The 21,443-nt window shown below is 62.8% G+C and overlaps 4 protein-coding genes across 30 annotated transcripts; 1 reads left to right on the forward strand and 3 right to left on the reverse strand.

Moving 5' to 3' along the window:
• Positions 1 to 513: 513 nt before the first annotated feature.
• On the reverse strand, positions 514 to 4,997 carry SYNGR3 (synaptogyrin 3). Its single transcript, XM_081555506.1, has 4 exons — positions 4,899 to 4,997; positions 2,386 to 2,623; positions 2,064 to 2,206; positions 514 to 1,978 (listed from the first exon to the last, which is right to left on the reverse strand). The coding sequence occupies exons 1-4, from the start codon at positions 4,995 to 4,997 to the stop codon at positions 1,769 to 1,771; spliced, it is 690 nt and encodes a 229-aa protein (XP_081411632.1). The 3' UTR covers positions 514 to 1,768.
• Positions 4,998 to 8,051: 3,054 nt separating this feature from the next.
• GFER (growth factor, augmenter of liver regeneration) lies at positions 8,052 to 10,846 on the reverse strand. Of its 4 annotated transcripts, none has more exons than XR_014072808.1 (4): positions 10,052 to 10,846; positions 9,590 to 9,786; positions 8,412 to 8,729; positions 8,052 to 8,288 (listed from the first exon to the last, which is right to left on the reverse strand). XR_014072808.1 is itself a non-coding variant. In XM_081555537.1 (3 exons), the coding sequence occupies exons 1-3, from the start codon at positions 10,751 to 10,753 to the stop codon at positions 8,567 to 8,569; spliced, it is 1,062 nt and encodes a 353-aa protein (XP_081411663.1). In that variant the 5' UTR covers positions 10,754 to 10,846; the 3' UTR covers positions 8,052 to 8,566. The 4 variants fall into 4 exon arrangements, 2 of the variants coding, with proteins under 2 accessions (XP_081411663.1, XP_081411664.1); XR_014072809.1 differs by having other exon boundaries at positions 9,951 to 10,846; XM_081555537.1 differs by having other exon boundaries at positions 8,052 to 8,729.
• Positions 10,847 to 10,940: 94 nt separating this feature from the next.
• NOXO1 (NADPH oxidase organizer 1) lies at positions 10,941 to 15,205 on the forward strand. 22 transcript variants are annotated; one of them, XM_081555524.1, is made up of 12 exons: positions 10,941 to 10,972; positions 11,172 to 11,340; positions 11,676 to 11,768; positions 12,935 to 13,013; positions 13,144 to 13,283; positions 13,376 to 13,456; positions 13,631 to 13,703; positions 13,785 to 13,965; positions 14,089 to 14,270; positions 14,370 to 14,483; positions 14,681 to 14,798; positions 14,882 to 15,205. In XM_081555524.1, the coding sequence occupies exons 5-12, from the start codon at positions 13,218 to 13,220 to the stop codon at positions 15,183 to 15,185; spliced, it is 1,119 nt and encodes a 372-aa protein (XP_081411650.1). In that variant the 5' UTR covers positions 10,941 to 10,972; positions 11,172 to 11,340; positions 11,676 to 11,768; positions 12,935 to 13,013; positions 13,144 to 13,217; the 3' UTR covers positions 15,186 to 15,205. The 22 variants fall into 22 exon arrangements, with proteins under 22 accessions (XP_081411650.1, XP_081411639.1, XP_081411645.1 ...); XM_081555513.1 differs by having other exon boundaries at positions 11,183 to 11,340; positions 13,373 to 13,456; positions 13,628 to 13,703; XM_081555519.1 differs by lacking the exon at positions 11,676 to 11,768 and having other exon boundaries at positions 13,628 to 13,703.
• Positions 15,206 to 15,320: 115 nt separating this feature from the next.
• TBL3 (transducin beta like 3) lies at positions 15,321 to 21,432 on the reverse strand. Of its 3 annotated transcripts, XM_081555507.1 has the most exons (22): positions 21,337 to 21,432; positions 19,735 to 19,786; positions 19,536 to 19,631; positions 19,404 to 19,451; positions 19,155 to 19,296; positions 18,984 to 19,068; positions 18,729 to 18,899; positions 18,571 to 18,646; positions 18,393 to 18,486; positions 18,134 to 18,315; positions 17,909 to 18,050; positions 17,754 to 17,812; positions 17,571 to 17,674; positions 17,064 to 17,211; positions 16,748 to 16,978; positions 16,587 to 16,657; positions 16,356 to 16,512; positions 16,213 to 16,271; positions 15,939 to 16,042; positions 15,778 to 15,849; positions 15,540 to 15,698; positions 15,321 to 15,463 (listed from the first exon to the last, which is right to left on the reverse strand). In XM_081555507.1, exons 1-22 carry the CDS (start codon positions 21,414 to 21,416, stop codon positions 15,354 to 15,356), a joined length of 2,442 nt encoding a protein of 813 aa, XP_081411633.1. In that variant the 5' UTR covers positions 21,417 to 21,432; the 3' UTR covers positions 15,321 to 15,353. The 3 variants fall into 3 exon arrangements, with proteins under 3 accessions (XP_081411633.1, XP_081411634.1, XP_081411635.1); XM_081555508.1 differs by lacking the exon at positions 19,735 to 19,786; XM_081555509.1 differs by lacking the exon at positions 19,404 to 19,451 and having other exon boundaries at positions 19,155 to 19,317; positions 19,510 to 19,631.
• Positions 21,433 to 21,443: the final 11 nt, after the last annotated feature.

Below are 21,443 nucleotides of genomic sequence, written 5' to 3' on the forward strand. Positions count from 1 at the left end.
GTCCATGGGGGTTGCAAAGAGTTGGACATGACTGAGCAACTGAGCTGAACTGCACTGCACCTTTGACCATGGGAACTGCTCTTCTCTGGAAGGGTACAAGTTGAGACCAAGGTTGAACATGGCCAAGCCAGCACCCCAGCCCTAGCTCCTGCCTGCTTCCTTGAATCAACTAGGTTGTTAACTGGTAAGAAGAAATGAAAAAGTAACTGAGATAAAACTCCCAAAAGACGAATTCAAAAGTCAACGAGACCAAGTTGGGGACATCTCTGAAGGGGAGCTGGCCATGGAACATGGGTCTGGACACCACATGATACACAGGGCAGGGGTCCCAGGAACAGGAGGCGGTGAGAAGGGGACATCTGGAGAAATCGCGACAGTTTTCCCTAGCACTCTCCAGAACAGGGGCGTCAGCCTGGTCTCTACCTCCTGGCCCCCTTCTGGATTCTGGGCACTGGTGCTCCTCGGGTCCCAATCTCCCATACTGAAAGGCAGGAGTGGAAAGGACACAGTAAACTCATTTACAGTCTTTATTGTAAAGAAGTTGCAGTTGAAACATGGGACACTGAAAATACACAATCACGGATTGTTCTTTCAGAAGAGGGAGGGAGAGATCCATATATACAAAAATTGTAAACATGTTCACTTAAATATCCACAAATAATCGGTCTATGCTACAATGTACAGGGTTGTCACTCAACTGCAACTCCTGAGGGAGGCATCTGTCTGTAAGAATGAACGTGGCAACCGCATTTGGTATTGACTGAATGTGAAAAGCCAGCTTTGAGCAATGCATGAGTACTCAGCTATGCAGAGGGACCCGCCCCCACCTCGGGCTGGGCCTTAAAGTGGGGTGCAGTGTGGGGAGTTGGACTAGTCGAGGAGGCCCAGGTAAAGGGGTTTGCAGGGAATGGCTGTCTCCAGGGCATGACGGGCAAGTGGAGCCTCGAGGCCTCTCCTCCTGGGAGTCGTGTCCTGCAGGCACCCAGTGTCTGGAGCCTCCCTGGGGCAAGATCTTACTGAAAGGCTGGGAGAGGGCTGATGCCCAGGCTTACAGCCATGTTGTGCTTTCCTGGCCAGAGCTGCCTGCACCCCAGCAGGGGCCTGGGCCGAGGCAGGAAAGGGCTGGAGCTGGGGACACAGACAGAGGGGCTGCTTGTGGGGAACTACAAGGTGAAATCTTTAGACTTGATCACAATCACAACACCCACAGGGCCGGGCTACTCTAGTGCGCCTGTGAGAGGAAACAGGGGCACTCCAGGCAGAGCAGAGGGCCCCGCAGGGTGAGACCCCAGGGCAGAGCGAGGACCACCACTATCCACGGGGACAGGGGATGGGGAACTGGCCACGCTTGCTGGGCCACGGGGTGAGGGCGGTGTCCCTTCCCCCAGTCACCCTTAGTCCAGGGCAGCCCCCGCACCTGGATATGGAGGGCAGCTGGACCGCTGACCCCGGAGTGGGCAGGTGAGCCCTGGCTGGCTCACGAGGGGAATGGCCTCCTGCCAGGCTGGTCCACTGGAGGCTGGAGGACACATGCCCAGGGCCATGATGTTCCCTTCTCAGGGCCTCTGGCCCTGAGCTGGGGACTAAAGGGACTGGAGGAACTTGGGGGGCACAGCCCAGGCAACCTGGAGGCACCTTCTCTTGGCCCCAGATGAACCACAGCATCCACTCCCTGCGGCTGGGCCAGGAGGACCTGAGGGAGGCCCCAGGAGGCCTTGGACCCTGCATGGGTGGGGCAGCCTTTGTGCCTTGATCTGGGCGCTGGCCTCTAGTAGGCAGGGACCTGGTACCCCTTGGGGCTGGTGTCCAGGGTCTCGGTGAAGGGCGGGCTCTGGTAGGTCTCCATGCCTTCCACACCGCTGCCCACCGGGTAACCCGGGTAGGTCTGGCCCGCCCCAGCACCTAGCTGCTCGGTGGCAAAGAGCGACATGTCGGTGCCCAGACGGAACCGCTGCAGGGCCTTCACGGTAAGCGCCACCTGAGGGGGAGTCCGGGGTCAGCCAGGGCTGACCCTGCCCGGACCCTGCCCCAGCCCCAGCCCCAGCCCCGCCGGCCGCACTCACCCAGCTGAGGATGGAGAAGAAGCTGAAGGTGATGGCGGCGCGCGCCGCGTCCCCTGCCTGCGCCGTGCCCGGCCCAGGCGCCGTGCGCTGCCACTGGTTGGTGAGGAAACAAAAGCCCACGAACCACAGGAAGGACCAGAGGCCTGAGGGACGGCGGACGGGCAGGTCGAGGGCGCCCCACGCAGGCGCAGGGCCCAACCGGGAAGGAAACCCCGCCCCCGGGACTGTCCCCGCCCACTCGATGAGAACCGCCCCGTCCAATCCCCGCCCACCCGGAAGCGCCGCGGCCGGGCCCCGCCCCTCCCGCCCCGGCCCCGCCTACCTGAGAAGCCCAGGTCGAGCAGCACCGCGCGGCGCCGATCGCGGACGCTGCTGATCTGCTGGAAGCGCACGTCGAGCAGCAGGAAGCCAGCACAGGCGAGGAAGGCCCCGAGGCCGAGCGCGATTCCGAAGCGGCAGGCGCCCGCGTTGCCGTTGAAGACGCAGCGTAGCTCCGGGCCGCTGTCGGCGTTCACGTAGCCCTCGTTGACTATGGGCCCGAAGACGGCGATGGAGAACACCTGCGGGCGGCGGCGGGAGGCGCTCAGGGCCCTGTGGTGCCCCTTAGGTCTCCTAGCCCACCGTGAGCGCCCACGTGCCCCTGAAGCACAGGATCCATCTCGGGGTGGGGGTGGTGTCTTCAGGGACCCCTCCCTTAATACCTACCTCAGGTATAGCAACTGTGGACAAAGCCTTTAGTGAGGATATACTGTGCACTTCTCCTTTAGGAGAAGGCAATGGCAACCCACTCCAGTACTCTTGCCTGGAAAATCCTATGGACGGAGGACCCTGGTAGGCTGCAGTCCACGGGGTCGCTAAGAGTCGGACACGACTGAGTGACTTCACTTCACTGTGCACTGTGCTTAAAATGGCTACATGCCTTATTAGCGCATGGAATTCTCCGAAACAACCGCGAAGGTGCCATGGTTCTTATCTGCTTTGTAGATAGGGAGCTCGGGGCTCCAGCAGGTGAAGTGACTTGTCCAGGGGTCACATAGTTGGTAAGAGCCAGGGCTGGCATTAGAGCTGTGTCCTCTGTACCTTGTGGAGCCCAAAGTGTCTCCTATGGCCCACCCCAGAGAGTGGGGACAGGAACTGTGACCCTCAGGCTTGAGTCAGCAGGGTTAGGAGAGTAGAATTGGAGTGGGGAGAGAGGGGGCATGGGGCGCACAGCAGAGGGACAGCAGCACAGAGCTGTCAGCCAGGACCTGAGTGCACCCCGCCTTCAGCATGCCCAAGCTGTATAGTCTTGTTTCCCAGCATACCAAATGTAGCAGGCACGACTCATGGGGAGGTTGGGTCAGAAATAATGCCCACCCAGCATCCTGCACTTTGTGGGCACTCCAGTCTGGGATTAATTATCAATACCATCCATAAGTGACCTTTGGGGTTCAGTCAGACCTCAGTGCCCTGTGGCTGGAAGGCAAGGGAGGTGGTGTTAAGTGTTAGTCCCTCAGTCATGTCTGATTCTTTGCGACCCCATGGACTGCAGCCACAGTCCTTTTAAACCAGATGCTGCTCTTGGAGCCCCGGGCAGCCATCTGTTTCTAAAAAATGAAAAGACCTCCAATTTCAACTTCATTTTTCTCCTTTCCTGCCCCAGATCCTAGAGTCTAAGAGGGAAACCAAAGTGCAAGATATGGACATGTACCCCCCGATTGGTCCACCAACTGGGTCAGAGCTGGAACCAGAACCTAGGGTCCCAACTATCTGGTCTAGCCAGAGTCACTCCATCCCGGGGCCCCTGACCCACCCTGAGCACCACCCTCCTGGAAGACAGGTGAGTAGATGCCAGCACCAGCTGCCAGCAGGTGGGCACAACCCAGAAGTTGGCATTCCACCTTCCGTGTCTCCTGCCTGGAGGCATGGGAAGGAGGAACAGGCCACTGGGCCTAGGGTTGCTCCAGTGGGCTGCTGCTACTGCTAAGTCGCGTCAGTCGTGTCCGACTCTGTGCGACCCCATAGACGGCAGCCCACCAGGCTCCCCCGTCCTTGGGATTCTCCAGGCAAGAGTACTGGAGTGGGTTGCCATTTCCTTCTCCAGGGCATGAAAGTGAAAAGTGAAAGTGGAGTCGCTCAGTCGTGTCCGACTCAGTGACCCCATGGACTGCAGCCCGCCAGGCTCCTCCGTTCATGGGATTTTCCAGGCAAGAGTGCTGGAGTGGGGTGCCTTTGCCTTCTCCAGTGGGCTAGGCTGCACCAAATCTGCCCCTCCCACACCACCTCCAGGAAGCCCTCCCAGTTCAGAGCCCCTTCCAGCTGCCCCACACAGAGGAATCCTGAAGCACCCCCACCCCCAACTCACGGTTGCAACTGGGGGATCTGGGAAGGGCCAGCTCCCTTCGAAGGAGCCGGGAGGATGTAAGCGCAGGAGAGGCAAGGGGGAGGCTCGGCCAGATTCTCTCGGTTCCGGTAGACTCTCCTCGTGCTGAGGCTGAGCGCCCAAGCCCTCCGCGAATCCCTTCCCACCCCTGTGCCCGTTTCCAGGCGTGAACACAGGAAAAGCGGAGAGAGGGCTGAGGAAGGGCACTGAGTTAGACCTAAGGAAGAACTGGGAGGTGGGTGCGGCGCATGGTGACCTCTCAAGGTCCCCGGCTGTCGCGGCCGGCCCCTCCCCCGCCGGCAGGTGAGCGCACCCAGCCCGATGACGTCACCCTAACCTGCGGCCGGAGGGGGAAGGGCCGGCGTGGATGGGGAAGGGGCGCAGGGCAGGGGCGAGGCGCAGGTGGTCGGGATGCGGGAAGCGAGGCGAGGTGGGAGGGGATATCGGGGCGGGGGCTGGGGCTGGCCACTCACCCAGGATGCGACCCGCAGCAGGGTCTGGGGCCGCCGCGCGAAGCTCACAGGGTCTAGGGCTGCCCCCGCGCGTCCCGCGCCGAACGAGCCTCCCTCCATAGCCAGCCTGGGCGGGCCGCGCGCCCCCGGGGCCCGCTGTCCGCCTGTCCGTCGGGCCGGCCCCGCCCGAGGCCGCCCGGGGATGCTGCGAGTGCTGATGCTGCCGGTGCGGCCAGTGGTGCCGCCGCCGCCGCCTTTCGGGAGCGCGCGCCCGCTGCGGCGGGGACGCGCGGGGCGGCACCGAGCCCGCGCCCCCACCCTGGTCCACGCGCTCAGGGCTGGAGCCCTCACCTCACTCCGCCCCGCCCACTTTCCACCCCCGATTGGCACCGCAGGACCACCCCACCCGCCAGGTCCCCACAAGAAGGCAAGGTCTAGGGGGCGAGTGCCCCCACCCCACAAATAGTCAGGAGTCAGCAGGGCCGGCAGACACTGGGCTCAGCCTTTGCGGTACCCATGCGGATGGACGGACCGTCATGACCCTGCTCCTCTGAACAGCGCCCTTTGCTGAGCGTGTAAGGAGGTAACAAACCCAGGGTTCCAGCGTCTCTCCCCAGCCCTCAGGGAAAGGGAACCCAGCTTCCATGAGTCTCCCTTCTCCTTCAGAGGATTCCAGCCTCCCTAACAGGGTGGGGCACTTCTGCCCTCAGGGCACTGTCCAGGCAGGCAGAGCCCAGAGGCCGGCTGGGTGGAAGGTGGGGCGTCTCTGCTCTTATCCTGTGGCTGGATGTGGTCCTGCGGAGGGTGCCCACTGAGCCCCCTCCACACTCCTGGGTCTCTCCAACTGACTCTTGGCAGACAGTTTGGGGCGAAGCATCGGAGATGGGGAGTTTGGCAGAGCGGGTGCCTGGCTCCCCTGCACACCTGCTGGGTTTCTTCCAGAAATCACCCAGCCCGGGGTTGGACAGGGTCCCTTCCTTCATGGTCCTTCCAGGGAGCTGGGCAGGGGCCCAGGTGAGGCTTGTTTCTGTCCAGGACATTTGAGGAAAGTCCACATTCGTTGAGCATTGACGGTGCCAGGTGTTCCGCCACCCTCTGTGGAGGAAGGGACTGTTTTACCCCCTTTCTTCAGATGGTAAATAGCCAGTCCGGAAGTTCCCTGGTGGTCCAGTGGTTAGGACTCAGCACTTTCTCTGCCAGGACTGGGTTTGATCCCTGGTGGGGGAACTAGTAAGATCGCGTAAGCTATACAACGTGGCCAAGTTAAAAAAAAAATTAAGACTGGTGTAGTTCCTTGATCACAAAGTGAAGAGCCAGGATTGAAACCCAGGTCCCTACGGTGCCAGGACAGATGATGCCAGCTCCTATCCAGGACACTGAGGAAAGCTGTGGCCTGGCACTGCCCACTAGTTGACGCAATGACTTTGTGCATCCAGTCCCATCACCTCTCACCTGTCAGCAACAGTTCTGTCTCATCTATCATTCATTTCCCCTTATACTTAATTGGTTATATCAGTGCCTAAACCTGCTACTTCCTTCCACTCCTGAACCCACTTCCCTCCAGCGTCACTGCTCCTTTTAGTCCCGGGGAAATTCAGGCACTGCCATCCTCTTCCCATCCTCCTGGAACACTTCTGACGTCACCCTCTCCTCCTGTTCCTCCTACTTCATGGGCCCTTTCTCTTCTCATTCTCTTGTTCCTCCTGTGACCTTTGAGCTTAGAAGTCCCGGTGTCTGGTCCTGGGGCTCTTCTCCCTGCTCGGTCCTCACTCCCTTGGTCTCCATGCTTACAGCTTGAGCCAGGACTTTCCCTTGAACTTGAATCCCTCTTGTCTTAGCCTGGAAATCAGTCTGCTGCAAAGTTGGAGTTTTATTGGGAGGTGAAACTTTGAAGAAGCCAGAGTTAGGGAAGAAGGGAAGGGGGGAGAGCCAACATGGAAGGCGTGCTCCTGAGCTGACCATAGCCCCGCTGGCTCCCAGCACGCAGGGCCCCCATGCTGGGGACGTCCATCTGGTGTACCAAAGAGCAGTGACTTCTCTGCCGGTTGCCCCTGCCTATTTCTTTGTGTCACCTGGCCCCTCTGGGCAGCCCCTGTGGAAGCCAGCACCCCTGTGGGGCCAGTGTGGTGAAGATGCCGAGGAGAGGCTGTGCTAAAGGCTGGCTCTTACACAGATGTAGAGAACAGTCTTTTGGACTGTGATTTGGGAGAATGGCATTGAAACATGTATATTATCATATGTGAAACGGATCACCAGTCCAGGTTCAATGCATGAGACAGGGTGCTCAGGGCTGGTGCACCCAGAGGGATGGGATGGGGAGGGAGGTGGGAGGGGGGTTCAGGATGGGGAACACATGTACATCCGTGGCGGATTCATGTCAATGTATGGCAAAACCACTACAATATTGTAAAGTAATTAGCCTCCAATTAAAATAAATAAATTTATATTAAAAAAAATAAAATAAAGGCTGGCCCTTGCCCAGGAAGGGGCTGAGACACCCTAGGGAGAGGTGACCAGAGCTTTATGACCACAGGGGTGGGACACACTCTTGCTGGGCCATCCCAGCTGGGAGCCAAGCCCTGGGAATGGGTGTGGATGAGAGGATCTGGGAAGGCCCTAAAGCTGGATCCAGGTCACCCCCAAACCTGCTCCACTCATAGTCTTCTGCATCTCACTGACACACTGGGCAACTCCCTCCTTCCAGTGGCTTGGGTCAGCACTCCAGTCACCCTGGACTCCACCGTCAGAATGTATCCAGTGATGCCCCCCACCTACCCTGGGGTGAGCTTCCCTCTCAGCTGCTGCATAGTAGGTGTCGATCCTCCCTACTCTCGGCTACCCCCGCCGCACTCCAGCTAAAGTCAAACCTTGCTGTCCTCCGCTCCAGATCCTCCACGATGCATGTTTGGTCAGAGCTGAGTGTTAGAACCACATCCTTACTGGGGCCTTGAGGGCCTTTGGTCATTCAACCTCCCCTCCTCTAATCCTTTCTCCCTTGGCTCCAGCAACTCAGCCTCCTGTTCCTGAATATCCTAGCCCACCCTTGCCTTGGAAAGGGCCCCTTCTCCTGGGGAGCCAGAACCCAGATAAGGAAGCAGCAAACTGCAGAGGGACACGGGCAGCTGGCCTGTCCGCTGTTGCAAGTCCCAGCACAAAACACGCTGAAGCCAGGACTTCGGTCACTTCTCCAGCATTTTATTTTGGTCTCAAGTTCCACAGAACCTGTAAGGCCAGAGGCCGGACTGGAGGCGAGCAGCAGAGTTCGGCCCATAAGCCTCTTGCCCGATGTGCAAACAGCACACAGCCGCCGGGGCTACAGTCACTATTCTGCGCTGTCCCTCACAAGGTGGGGAGACACTGGCCAGGCCTGGAGTGGCGAGATGGCGGTGCCCAGCCAGGCCTGTGGGCTTCCTGTGAGGAGAAGCAGGCGGCGGGGTGGGTGAGGAGGCCGAATCCTGAAGGGAAGGGACGTCCTAGGCTGCCCCTGCCTCCCCCATCGGCAGCCCCACAGGCCCACGGTGAGGAGGCCACTACCGGGGTGCCTGCATCGGGCTCCTCCATTTCTCGGAGAGGGTTCCAATGGCAGGGTCTAGGGACCACCCAACGGAGACACCACAGGCTCTGTGTGTGATGGCACTTTAATGAGCCCCGCCCTCTCTGGTCGGGCCTCCCCAGGCTCTGGCTGCTGGCTAGTCACAGGAGCCGTCCTTCCAGCCGTCGCGCCAGCGCTCATCCACCAGTGAGCAGTCGAAGTCCGGCTTGCCCAGCTTGCGGTTCACCTCATTGTGCAGACGGCAGAGCCACTGGGTGAAGCTCACACGAGTGCGTGTGTCTGGCTGGTCCCTGTATATCCTGCGTGAGGGAGAGCACGTGGAGGAGGGGGCAGGCGGTGCTCCCAGCGGGCCAGCCCCATCTCCTTGCCTGCTCAATCCAGGGAGGAGAGCTGGGGCCTAGACCCAGGGGTGCCCTCATGCTCTGAGGAATTCCCAGAAGGGGGCTGACCGTCCAGCCTCAAGGTCCGGTGGACTCTTCGGCCTGCTCCAACCCCTACCTAGGGCGCATGGCAAACTGACAAGAACCCTGGGCGACACACGGTCTCTGCTTTACCTCAAAACAATCAGGAGGCCTCACTCCAGCGTCCCTGGCCCCAGGCAGTGTGTGGAGGGGTGGGGCTGGCATAAAGGCCTAACTGAAAACCAGGTTTGCTTCTTCACACCTTTGGCCCTGCCACACCACCTCAGCAAGAGACCTCATATAAATAAATGCCCAGGCTCCAAACAGCAAGCGCTGCCCTTTCCCCTACAGCCAGCCCAGAAATGCTTATGGCTGCCGAATAACAGTTCTTGGGCTCCCCAAAAAAGCAGCTCTTGGAAGCAAAAGCAGTGAGTTCCCAAGGCCCTGAAACTGAAGGTCCTGCTCCAGAAGTCAGGCACAGCAGAGTCCCCGGAAACCTGCCAGAGTCTTCATCAGCGCTAAACAAGGGATCTCATGAGAGTAGCCCTCCCCGGGAGGGAGCACCCTGGCTGCAGAAAGCAGCAGCCCCAGGTCTGGCCTTTGAGGAGAAAGGCGATGGCTCCAGAGTCCTTCCGCTGTTGGTGGCCCCTACTCTCAGCAACCCGCTGCCACCTCGGCCTCTACTTCTCTAGGCTTCCCTTTATGACATCTGCCAGGGGCCCCAGACCCAGGCTGCACACCCTGCAGACACGACTCACCTTTTCCTTATGTCTTCAGCACATTCCTCACACGGGTAAAACTTGGAAAACAAATGTATGAACTGAGCCATATCCTGCTGCTGCTCTGGGGTGGGCAGGTCGGGGTAGTAGGCAGCCAGGGTGTGGAGGACAGCCCAGCTGTGGCGGCCCAGTTCCTCACGATCCTGAGGGCAATCTTCCCTAAACTTGCTGTCCCGCTGTGGAAGGAGGCCGACCCAAGGTCAGTTCGGTTTTCCCCGACCAGAAACCTACAAAGCTCCCCCTTTTTTTCTCGCCCCAGCCGGAGACCCACTGATCGGAGACAGAAGTCCTGGGACCGATTCGGCCCACACGTGGCCAAGAGCTGAAAGGCCGGGCCTACCTTGGGGGCACGGTTAGGAACCTCCGACCCCCGGGCAGGGGGCGGGCAGCCTGTCCGGGGTGTCCGAGGACAAGGTGTGGGGGCCCCCCCTGCGCCTGCACCTTCTGCTGCGTGCGCATCCACGACTTGAAGTCCACGCAGGCCCGGCAGGGCCGCCGCGGGGAGGCGAGCTCGGAGGCAGGAGGGTCGGACGCCGGCCCCGCGGATGGCGCCCGGGCCGAAGCAGCGGCTTCTCTCCGCCCCGCGCCGCGGCCGCGCGCGTCCGTCACCAGGTCGTCCGTCACCTCGGAGCGCGCGCCGCCGGGCAGAAAGGAGAAGAGGCTCCCGGCGCCGAAGCGGCCGCGCTCGCCGGGTGCCGCCATGCCGCCCTCGCAGTGGCTGCCGGGCCAGCGCGGCCTCCAGACCGGCATCCAGGTCGGCCTCCAGGCCAGCGCACGCGCCGCCGCCAGGGCGCGGCCGCAGGAGCCGGGCGCGCGCGCCGCGGGCGCGGAGCTGGGCCCGGGGGCGGGACCCGGCGCGGGGGCGGGGCTGGCGGCCCGGGTCCGCGCCCTGGGAGATGCAGGAGTGCGGGCTGGGGACGCGCCGGAGGCCCGAGCCCGGGTCCGCGCAGCGCCCGAGCCCCGAGTCCTAGCCTCGCCCTTGGGCCTCGTTCCACGGCCCGAGCCGGTCTTATGTCGGCCATGGCGGTGCTCCCGCTTCCTCCAGTAGAAGACCAGCGTGTTGTGGACGACGCGCCGTGGGCGCGACGCGGCCTCGGGCTGCGGCCTCTTGGACCTCTGTGTTGCGGCCCGCGATGCCCCCATCGCTCCGCTCCGACTGTCTCGCGTGCCTGCGGCTTGGCTCTGTGCCCTCCGCTGGGGGCGCGCCCGGGGCCGGGTGCTTGGCGCCTTGGCAATGCGGGGCGGGGCTGTGAGCGCACACAGGGCGGTGCGGCTGCGGGTTTGGCGGGTCCGCCTAGGCGACCAGCGCCATGGCAACGGGCGCCCGCCTAGGCTGGGAGGGTCGTGCCTGCAAAGGAGGAGGTGCGTTTCCTCTCTGGGGAGCACCGAGCAGTCCCTCTCCCCCCTGCCCAGTCCCACAGCCTACCTGAAGGGGTTAAACCCAGGTGGGCATGGCCTCAGGGATACCACTGCTTCCATATGTACATTAATTCCATATGTACATTAATATGTACATTAATTCATTCTGCAAATACCTGTGTAGTGCCTAATCTGTCCTTAGCACTGCTCTAGGCTCTGGACAGGGCGAGGAGCAAGATTCGTTCCTCCCTGACCACCTCAGCCACACTAAGAGCAACGGGAGCCTCTTCTTCCTGCTGGGCGGCGCGCGCTCCGAGGTGACGGACGACCTGGTGACGGCCGCCACAAGAGTCACACTAATAAGTGTTTAGGTACAAGCTGTGATGGAGGCTATGAACAGGGTGTGTTAAATCTAGGAGGCCTCCTTGAGGAGTTGACCCTTAGGCAGAGAGGCCTGAAGAATGAGGAATCAGCTGAGGAGGGTAGTCAGAGCCAACACAGGAGGGAGGAGCTTGACTTCCCACATGGGCAGAAAGGCCAGTGTGGGACAGGACCTGGGAAGGGTGGTGCAAGGAGAGGTCCAGAGGCGGCCAGGGGCCCACTGAGGACACCATCGACTGACCCGGGAGCTCGGGATATATGCTGAGGACCCTAGGACGGTGCTGCTAAGTTTGGAGCAGGGTACCCTGGCCCGATCCCATTTCAGTTTTGCATAGATTCCTCTGGAGAGTGGATTTCATAGCAGCAAGTGAGGAGCACAGGCTTTGGGGGGGAGCATGGAGCTGTTGTAGTGGTCCAGGTGAGTGGTGAGGGAGGGGATGTGGAGAGAGCGTGGAGAGGATCTCGGTTGCTGGGGGTAGGGAATATGGGGCTGTCAGCAGTGTAGGGAGGGGCTGCAGCATCCTTCTAGATCCCTGGCTGTGAGCAGACTGGCCCTTCTCCAACTTCTCTTCTCTGTCTTCCAAGGGAGCAGGAGCCATCCCATCCTGTACCCTACCAGGCCAGCAGCCCCCACTGAGATTGGCAAGAGTGTGACAGCTGGACTGAAGGCACTTTGTAAAAATTAGGCCTGTGTCCACAGGTGTTCATTGCCTGGGCCAAGACCAGGGGAGGTTTAAAGGCTTCAGAGAGAGCCTCTGGCTGGACAGATGCACAAAGGCCTTTTGTCAGGCTGGGTGGCTTCCTGACCCCTCGCTCCCTCAAGGGCTTGGGTGGAGGGGCTGGGACTGAGGCCCTCCTGCGAGAGTGTGACCGAGGGAGGAGGAGAAGGAACGGCCTTCAAGAGCGCCGCCAGGCTGGCTGCCCCTCCCGGCTCTCAGAGCTGTGGGTGGGGGAAGGAAGAACCCCTGTGCGCCAGGTTTGGATGGGCTCTCGTTTCCCCTATAAAGCAGTGGTCCCGAGATGTGGGCCCCTGGGCGTACCATCTGTCTGGGGATTCTTCACCACTCCAGTTAGTAGGGGGAAGGTCACTCCTGATCTCAGAAGCTGTGTCTGCAGCACACTGTGATAAATCATGAATTCAGAGGTGATTCTCAGAACAGTCCTAGCCATCCCCAATTCCACCTCACCATTCCCAATGCCAGTGACTAGAGAGGGACCCTCTTCATCCTGCTGCAAGCCCTTCCACCACAGTGGGACCTATGGGGTGAACCTGTGAGGTCTGCCTCTTCCCAGCAGATGAAGAAACGCTGACAATATCCATTTAACACAAATTTCCTCCTCTGCCATTTGGAGACATTAAGAGACCTTTCCTCCAATGTGAGGATTAAGCCAAACAAAGCACTTAGAGCCTTTAACACTTTCCTGGTGACGACTGCAGTCAGCTCAGGGACAGAGCCAGGGGCACACTGGGCCGGGCCGGCTGGCAGGCAGCTCTGCCCAGCCTGGGCACAAGCAGGGCATGGCGAGCTGGGAGGGGCCGCCTGGCGGTGCTCTGATGGCCCTTCCTTCCTCTCCTCCCCCCAGGCTCACGCTCTGCCAGGAGGGCCTCCACCATCACTGCTTCCCCTCCTACCTGGGAAGCCCTGTGCCACTGCCTTCCCAGGTGAGGGGCGTGGCAAGGAAGTGGCAAAGGCTCCAGTCAAGGGCAGGGGAGTGCAGCCAGGACTGGGGCACTGCTGGGGAATTCCAGCCTTCTGGGTGCCCAAGGCCTCCCTTCCTCCCCACATGGGCAGGGAGGGAGTGGGACCTGGGGTCACGCCTAGCAGACTCCAGAAGCCCGTCACAGAGATCTGGGGAGGCCACCAGGATGGTGGGAGCCCGGCACCCGGTGTGTGTGAGCGGGGCAGCGCTGGTGCAGACAGAGAGGCTCCAGGTAGGATCCCGTGGGATCCCTGCCAGCCTGAGGAGGAGGGGGGGAGCTCCTGGCCCAGTGCCTTCAAGACGCCCCCGACCTTCCCCCAGCAGATGTTCGCCTTCTCTGTGTGCTGGTCGGATGACAGCGACAGCTTTGTACGCAGAAGCTGGGAGGACTTCAGGAAACTCCACGTGAGCAAGCCTCAGTCACCTGACTTCCCCCAGCAGCCTGACCCACCAGAGACCCCCCCCCCAGGCCTGCCCTCGTGCCCACTCGGGCTTTTGGCCAAGGGACCCCTGCCTGCCCTCCCAGGGGAACCTAGTGGGCCCTCGGAGACCAATGATGCCTCTTCTCGCTGTCAGAAGACCCTCAAGGAGACCTTCCCGGTGGAGGCGGGCCTGCTGCGGAGATCTGATCGCGTTCTCCCCAAGCTCCCAGGTCAGGCCAGCAGGGATCCCAGGAGGGTGGGACGTGAGGAGCCCGGGTGGGGCTCCCACAGCTGCCCCGTCCCTCCCGCAGCCGACGCACCCTGGCTGGTGCACCGACGCTGCACCAGCCGAGGCCTGGCCCGCCTGCAGCTGCTGGAGACCTACTTGAGGGCGCTGCTGGCGGCTGGGGAGCGTGTGTCCCACAGCCCAGTGTTCACTGGCTTCTTTGCGCCACAACCTCCGGACTTGGAGCCTATGCTGCCACCCGGCAGGTGCCTGCACTGAGGACGGGGGAGGCGTGGTGGGGAAGGGCCCACAAGCAGGGAGGCTTGGAGGCTGGACGGGCCTGTGGGAGACACCTGACACCTCTCCCCTGCACCCTGGGCCCTCACCAGCCTGGTGATCCTGCCTGCCCCGCAAGAGACCCCGCCAGGCCCCTCAGGCAGCCCTGCCATCTGCACCCTGGAGGCTCAGAGCCTGCGCTGCCTGCAGCCCTTCAGCACCCAGGACACGCGGGGCCAGCCCTTCCGCGCTCAGGCCCAGGAAGCCCTGGATGTGCTGCTACGACACCCCTCAGGTGGGCCGGTGGGAATCAGAGGGACACACCCTGCTGCCCCTGGGATCCCAGCAGGCTGCAGGAACTGAAGCCCCCTGCCTGCCCCCCTCTCGGGCACAGGCTGGTGGCTGGTGGCGAACGAGGACCAGCAGACGGCGTGGTTTCCTGCTCCCTACCTGGAGGCGGCGACCCCACAGCGGAGACAGGATGGGGGACAGCCCCTGGGGATGAGTGGTGAGACTGACCCTCCCCCCATACCCTCGCTATCACGGGGCAGTGTCCAGCGCGAGCAGGGGAGGGAGGCCACGGGGTGACAGTGGCCCTGCAGCATGTGCTCCATCCCAGAGCAGTCTCTGGTATTGAGAGACCCAGAGGGGTGCCCCGAGGGGGTGACTCGGCAGGGGTGCTGACCACCCAGCGTCTACCCCCAGGGCCGCAATTCTGTGCTGTCCGCGCCTATGAGAGCAGCCAGGCAGATGAGCTGTCCGTGCCCGCAGGGGCTCACGTGCGTGTGCTGGAAGCCTCTGACCGAGGCTGGTGGCTGTGCAGGTGTGTGGGCTGGGGCTCCGGCAGCCGGTCTGGTGGGGGGCAGGGAGCAGGGCCCAGAGCCAACCAAACCCTGTGTCCTACAGGTTCCGAGGCCGCACGGGTCTTCTCCCAGCTGCGATGCTGCAGCGTAATGGGCTGGGCACCCTCCTCAGCGGGCCGTGGCTCCACCGCGGGGCTGACGGTGCGGAGGGTGGGGAGGACAAGGCCCATGGCCCCCCCAGGTCCCCCCAGGCCGCGATGCTTCCGCCTCCTGTGCCTGCCCGGCCGCCTCTGAGCACCATTCAGAGCCGCTGCTGCACCATCACCCATGAGGCCCTGCGGCGGGAGCTGCCCCCTGAGAGAGCGTGGCCTATCGTGGAGGGCTGTGCTGTGCACTCCAGACCCTGAGTAAAGCTCTCCTGACTGACCACGCCGTGTCTGTGCTGAGGGGCAGGTCTGGGGGTCCTGGGCTAGCTGGTGGGCCCACCCTCAGGCTGTGGCCCAGGACCAAGGGGTGAGATGAAATGAAGACGGATACAGGGAGCCGAGACAGGAGAGTTCGTGTTTCTGTGTGTTTCAGAGGGCCGTGGGGGCCGCGGGGAGGGTGGGCAGCTTCATGTTGTGCCACAGGAAGTCCAGGAAGGTGGCCGCCTGCAGCATCCGGCTGAGCCGCTGGAAGTGCCGCTCTGGGGTAGGACCACAGGCTGTCAGGGCTGGCGAGTCTGGCTGACGGCCCTGCCCGCCCCGGGTCAGCCCACTCACCGGTGTAGGGCAGCAGGCCCTCCAGCGCGGTCCGCAGGCCGCTGTAGGCCAGCAGCTCGCCTGGGGCCTCATGCTGCAGTAGCGCACCCAGCACAGCCTGGGCCTCATGGCAGTGCCGCGAGTTGGTGTTCCACGTGGTGCAGAAGCGCAGCAAGGCCTCTGTGGGTGACAGGCACAGTCAGGCCTGCCCCAGCCCCGCCTCACGTGGCCCCATCTGCCCGGCCGGCCCGCCCCAGACCTTTCTGGTCACGCCGCAGGCGGAGCACCATGGTCTCCAGCTCCTCGCAGGACTCCGGGTCCCTTCGGATGGCTGTGGGGTGAGGGGAGGTTGAGCCCTGGGGAAGGGGCAGCACAGGCCCTGAGACCCTCCGACCCTGTGCAGCCCGAGGCAACACCGACCCTGGATGACGGTCAGCACGGTGTGGGGCCGGTCCAGGGAGATGGCCAGGCCCAGCGCCTGCAGGTACCGCTTCTCGTGGAGCAGGTTGTTGAGCTCTTGCTGCCTGGTGGGCAAGGAGGGGAGAGGGCACAAGGCCCCTGGGGGACCTGGCCGGGGCTGACCCCCGCCGGGGGCGAGCAGGGTGGCTGCTCCGAGCTGCGGGGCCCCCACGCTCCAGAAAGGAGGGAACAGCGCCCCGACTCCAAGCTGGGGGGGCCAGAAGACCCCACTTACTTGACCACTTGCTCCTCTCTCTTGGCCTGCTCCTCAGCCTGCTCTGCCTCGGTCACGTCCTAGGGTCAGACCAGGGTCACACTGGGGTCAGACTGGCCCCCACGCTGCCCTGCCCACTGCGATGTCCTCCTTGGCCCACACACCTTCCAAAGGACGACGCAGGAGTCGCTGGCACCGGTGAGGGCGCGGTCATCCAGCTGGCTACAGTGCAGCCCCCAGACCTTGTCCTCGTGGGCATCCAGTGTCCGCACGCACTCGTTGTTCTTGATGGTCCAGAGCTTCAGGAGCCCATCAGAACCGCTGGGGTGGGGATGGGGAGGGGTTCAGCCTGGGGCCTGCCCAGCGCACCCCAACCCTGCCCACCCCTCACTCACCTGGATAGCAGCTGCGTGCCACGGCTTACAAAGGCCACCTTCAGCACAGAAGCATCGTGCCCCTCAAAAGTCTGTGGGCAGGGTGGAGGCAGGGTGAGGCGTGGGGTGGGGGAACGGGTCAGGGGTGGAGGGGTGCCAGGCCTGGGCCAGGGGCGGCTCACTTTGAGGCAGCTGAAGTCCTGCAGGGCCCAGAGCTTGACGGTGCCATCGGCTGAGGCTGTGGCCAGCACCTGGTCCATGGGCGAGAACTGGACACACCAGAGGCCGCGCCGGTGGCCTGAGAAGACGCCCAGCAGCTGGCACTGTGGCAGGGCCCAGAGTTTGGCCGTGCAGTCCTGTGAGCCCGTGGCTAGCAGCTTGTCGTTGGGAGCGACAACCACACTGTTGATGTCCTGGTGGTGAGAGCAGGCAGCTGCTCAGACCCCCGTCCTGGCAAGGGCCTGGCCAAGATCCCACCCGGGCGCTGCGTGCGGTCACCTTGTCGTGGCAGCGCTGCGTGGCCTGGGCCTGCAGGAGGACCGGGCCACCCTCAGGGCCTGTGCCCTTCGACAGCAGGGCTTCAGGAAGGGGCCAGAGCTTCACGGTGCAGTCCTGGCTGCCCGTCACCAGGAAGGTCTCTTTCAGCCTGCGGCCGGATTTAGGGGAGGGGAGGACACCTGCTGAGCCCTGGCCAGCCCTGCTGGCAGAGCCCCACAGCTCAGGCCTGCCAGACCTCAGGCCAGATCGGAAAGCCTGCCTCTCGACCAGAACTGCTATGTGACCCCCACCCCGGCCACCCCTGGTGACTCAGTCCAACAATGGAACCCCCCCGCCAGGCATCACTCAATGTCCTTTTACCCATCAGCCTCAAGGCTACTTCTAAGGAACCGCAGCCCCTTGGGGTGCCCTGGCCCGGGCCTCTGTTCCACACCCCTGGGCTGGAGACTCGGAGAGCAAGGAGAGAGCCACCTCTGCCTCTGCGACACCCCCGGCCCTGACCACTACCTGGAGCAGCAGATGGTGCCCACGCTGTGTGTGTGCCCAGAGCCCTGAGCCACACAAGCCACCTCACCGGCCTTGTTCATCCTCCAGATGCGGATGCTCTGATCCTGGGGACGCGAAGGGTGAGGGGAGGCTGGGTGGGGCTTCCCCACCAGTCCCTGCCCCCCAGCTTCTGTGGTGCCTCACCTTGGCACAGCTAGCAAAGAGCCGCCCCTTCCGGAACACGTCTAGGGCCAGGACGATGTCTGGAAGAAAGTGGAGTGGCCGTGGATAGAAGTCAGCCGAGGCCAGGCCAGGCACTCCATCCAGGTGAGGGCCTAGAGCCTGGTTGGCGCCCTCACCTGTGTGGCCATGGAGAATCTGGCAGGCTAAGGTCTGCAGATCAAACACCTTCAGGCAGGGGCTGTTAGAGGCCACAACGATGTGGGAGTCCTCAGGCCCGAGGAACCGGACATCCAGCACCTCCTCGCTGTAGCCGGCGAACTGTGGGGCGGGAGGGACACGGGGCGGGCTGGGTGGGCGGGGCTGGCAGCCCCGGCCGGGGCGAGCAGGGGCAGCGCACGCACCTGTTTCCGCAGCCGCAGGGAGCGAGCATCATAGAGGAGCAGGTTGTGGTCGGCAGTGACGCTGAGGAGCAGGCCGGCGGCGTGGGCCAGGGCGCAGTGGGTCAGCTCCTGCCCGGGGCCCGGCAGCCGCTGCTGTGCGTGGACACACCGCCCAGAGGCCGCCTCCCACACGCGCAGCGCGCCTGTGAGGGGACAAGGCCGCTGGGACGCTGGGTCCACCGGCCCCCAACCCCTCCTGCCTGGGCCCAGCCCCACACACCTTGGTCGCCAGCCGTCAGGAAGTGCAGACCCGTGGACTTCACACCCAGCTCCGGTGCCGGCTCCTCTGGCAGCAGTACCGCAGCCTCCACGCTCTGAGGACAAGCGGGTCAGGGGTGGAGCCTCCAGCCCCGCCGCCGCTCCCGCTCCATGCCCCTCACTGGCCCTGGCGCCCCCACCTCAAACACTGGCACGGTCCTTGTGGCCTGGAGGCTCTGCAGGTCCCAGACGACGCAGATCTTGTCCCGGCCCGAGCTGGGGGGACACCCGCCTCAGTGTCTGGGCCTCGGCTGTGGCCCTCCCTTTCCTGCCAAGGCCGGGGGGGCTGGGCTCTGACCTGAGCATGGTGTGGCCGTCGGCGCTGAAGGTCAGAGAAGTGATGGCGCTGTAGTGGGCAGTCAGCACGGCCAGGCACGACCGCTCCTGCAGCGACCACACGCGGACGCTGGTGTCTGCGGCCGAGGAGAAGAGCAGCAGGCGAGCGGGGTCTGGGTGGAAGGCCACCAGGCTGCGGGCAGGCGGGGCGGGGCTGTGAGCTGTGGCGCCCTGGCCATGACGCCCCATGCCCCCGCCCTCCGCCACCCTGACTCACTGCACAACACCCGGCGAGCCCCGAAAGTGGTGTGTCCCATAGTACCGCACGACGTCCCAGACACGCACGGCCCCATCACAGCCGCCTGTGGGAGTGGATCTTAGGTGGGGGGAGCTGTGTGCCCAAAGATCCCTGCCTGGCTCACCGCCCCCAACCCAGCCGGGGTCCTACCTGTGGCTAGCAGTGTGGAGGTGGGGTCGAAGGCCATGCTGGCCACAGGGGCTGTGTGTATTGCTTTCCACAGACGGGTGACGCTGCCCTCTTGCCAGGCCCACTGAGCCAGCAGCAGGGCCCGGCTGGCTGTCACCAGCACCTAGGGGAGGACGCAGTTCAGCTGGGACACAGGTGTGCGTGCCATCCTCATCCACTCAGTCTGGGTGGGAGGTACCGGAGCCCGCCTCCTGTCCTGATCCCACACACCTTGTCGTCGGGGCTGAGGTCAAAGGCAGTGATGTCCTCCTGGTCCTCCTAGGGGAGAGTGGATGCGCAGGGCGCCATGAGAACAGGCTGCCATCCACACCGGCACCTCGCCCCGACCCTCCCTGCCCTCACCTGCTCCAGGCTCCGCAGCACAGCCCCTGAGGCCACATCCAAGATGTTGACTCTGGTGCCACAGACACAGAAGAGGTGCTGTCCAGTCTGGTCCAGCTGGGGACAAAGGGGTCTCAGCCAATGGAACACCCTGTAGCCCCAGGCTGCCTGATCACCCTGACAACCCTCCCCCGCACCCGCCCCACCCCAGGACCAGTACCTGCACCTTCCCACCCTTGTAGAAAGGCTCAATCTTGCGCTCGACAGCATAGCTGGAGGGGAGACAGGGCGAGAGAGTGAACCACCACCCCGTGGTCCCCAGTGCCCAGCCCTGTGCTAGGTGCTCTCCCGGAGGTCAACCCACTAGGGCCCTGCCCTTGAGGAGCTTGTGAGAGGGCAGGGCTTCTGGGGTGTGTGTGTGTGTGTGTGTGTGTGTGCGTGTGCGCACGCATGCGCGTGTGGTGGGGTGATGAGCTCGTCTGTTACCTTCTTTACCCTTCTCAGCCATATTGGGAGATGGGCGTTAGTGTCCCCTTGTTACAGAAGATTTGGGACCCTGAGTGGGTCAGGGATCCACATGGGCCCAGGGAAGCAAAGGCAGTCCAAATCTTGCCAGAGACTCCTGGGTGCCCAGCAAGCCAGGTCTTGGGCGCCCTCTGCTGGCCATGGGAGGCCAGGCCTGGATACCAGCCCAGAGCAATATCCTCTTCAACATCCTTATCCTTGAGGTCCAACTCCAGCCTGCCCCTCCCCAACCCCAGTTCCTCCCTCCACCCTACTCTCCAGGCAGATTGTCCTCACCCTTCCCTCTCGGCTACTTCCTTGCTGGTCCAGGCCACAGCACTCTCCTCTCTGGGGAGCTGCTGTTACAGCCTCTTCACCAGGTACCTACCACTCTCTCAAAGCTTGTTCCCAGAGAGGCGTTTTAGAACACAACTCTTGTTTGTGTTGTCCCCTGCCTTGAAACCCTCTCTTCTCCTTACATGTTCCCAAGAATCTGCCATGAGGGGCCTCTGCTGATCCTTTGTAGTTCACACAGGCTGTTCCCTATTCCCACCCTGGGCCGCTCTGAATTTCCAAGGTGCCTGGCTAACTCCACACTTAAAGGAAGCCTGATGGCCAGGAGGAAACTGGAGGCCCCCTGAACCCGCTCGACCATCCAACAGAGGCAGTCTTGGCATCAGGGCTTCCCCTTGCTAGTGCTTGTCGCAGCCACTGATGGAAATGATCTGCTTGGTAGGTTAACCCCATCAGACTCTGCTCCTACGTGTTAGGCTGAGTCTGTCTGGACCCGGGAACCGAGCACTTAGACGTTCAACATAAATTTGGGGATTGCATAAGCCCGGGGTTCAGAGCCTCCTGGCCACGGAGGTCTAGCTCATCTGACCTCTCTTCCTGGTCCTTGGAGAAGAGGGACGGCATGTGAAAGCTCTCCAAGCCGCCTGCCCCAAAGGTGGCTCTTCTGCCGTCCTCTGGGCGGTGAGGATTCCCACCGTCCAGGACCGGCCTCGACCTTTCCTCCCGCTTTGGGATCTCTTAACCTAGCCCCCCGAACCTGCTTCAACTTTAGGTCGCGGAAGCTAGCAGCACCCGGCCGGGCTCCAGGGCCTGCCCTCCGAGAGATGAGCGCTGTCAGTGCCGGCTCTGCCACCTGATGCCGCAGCCGTGACGCCGCCGCCCGCCTGTTAGGACCCAGCCTCGTTAGTACCTCACCCCTCCCCAAACCGATGCGTGTGGGACCCACGCTGGCGCCTTCGCTACACCGGCTGCGAACTCGGCTCCTTCCCTCGGCGGCGCCCCCAGCTCCAGCGCCCCAGCTTACCTGGACTTGAAGCGGCCAACTCCGGTAGCCACCTCAGCCATGTCGCCGGTGCCACCGCGTGAGGGAGACCCGGGTGCCATTCCGCACCGTGGGCTCGCAGAGATGGC

The sequence above is a fragment of the Giraffa tippelskirchi genome, chromosome 13, assembly GCF_054371585.1.
Source record: "Giraffa tippelskirchi isolate mGirTip1 chromosome 13, T2T-mGirTip1v1.2.pri, whole genome shotgun sequence".
NCBI lineage: Eukaryota > Metazoa > Chordata > Mammalia > Artiodactyla > Giraffidae > Giraffa > Giraffa tippelskirchi.

Coding starts and splice junctions, on each gene's coding strand:
- SYNGR3 (XM_081555506.1), bottom strand. CDS start 4,997: ATGGAGGGAGGCTCGTTCGGCGCGGGACGCGCGGGGGCAGCCCTAGAC. Junction 2,624..4,898: donor TGCTGCGGGTCGCATCCTGG/GTGAGTGGCCAG, acceptor CGCCGCCCGCAG/GTGTTCTCCATCGCCGTCTT. Junction 2,207..2,385: donor GCTCGACCTGGGCTTCTCAG/GTAGGCGGGGCC, acceptor GCCGTCCCTCAG/GCCTCTGGTCCTTCCTGTGG.
- GFER (XM_081555537.1), bottom strand. CDS start 10,753: ATGGGGGCATCGCGGGCCGCAACACAGAGGTCCAAGAGGCCGCAGCCC. Junction 9,787..10,051: donor GGATGCGCACGCAGCAGAAG/GTGCAGGCGCAG, acceptor CTCCTTCCACAG/CGGGACAGCAAGTTTAGGGA. Junction 8,730..9,589: donor GCTGAAGACATAAGGAAAAG/GTGAGTCGTGTC, acceptor TCCCTCACGCAG/GATATACAGGGACCAGCCAG.
- NOXO1 (XM_081555510.1), top strand. Junction 13,704..13,784: donor CGTTCTCCCCAAGCTCCCAG/GTCAGGCCAGCA, acceptor TCCCTCCCGCAG/CCGACGCACCCTGGCTGGTG. Junction 14,799..14,881: donor CGAGGCTGGTGGCTGTGCAG/GTGTGTGGGCTG, acceptor TGTGTCCTACAG/GTTCCGAGGCCGCACGGGTC.
- TBL3 (XM_081555507.1), bottom strand. CDS start 21,416: ATGGCACCCGGGTCTCCCTCACGCGGTGGCACCGGCGACATGGCTGAG. Junction 19,632..19,734: donor ACAAGGGTGGGAAGGTGCAG/GTACTGGTCCTG, acceptor CTTTGTCCCCAG/CTGGACCAGACTGGACAGCA. Junction 18,647..18,728: donor GACGGCCACACCATGCTCAG/GTCAGAGCCCAG, acceptor GTGTCCCCCCAG/CTCGGGCCGGGACAAGATCT.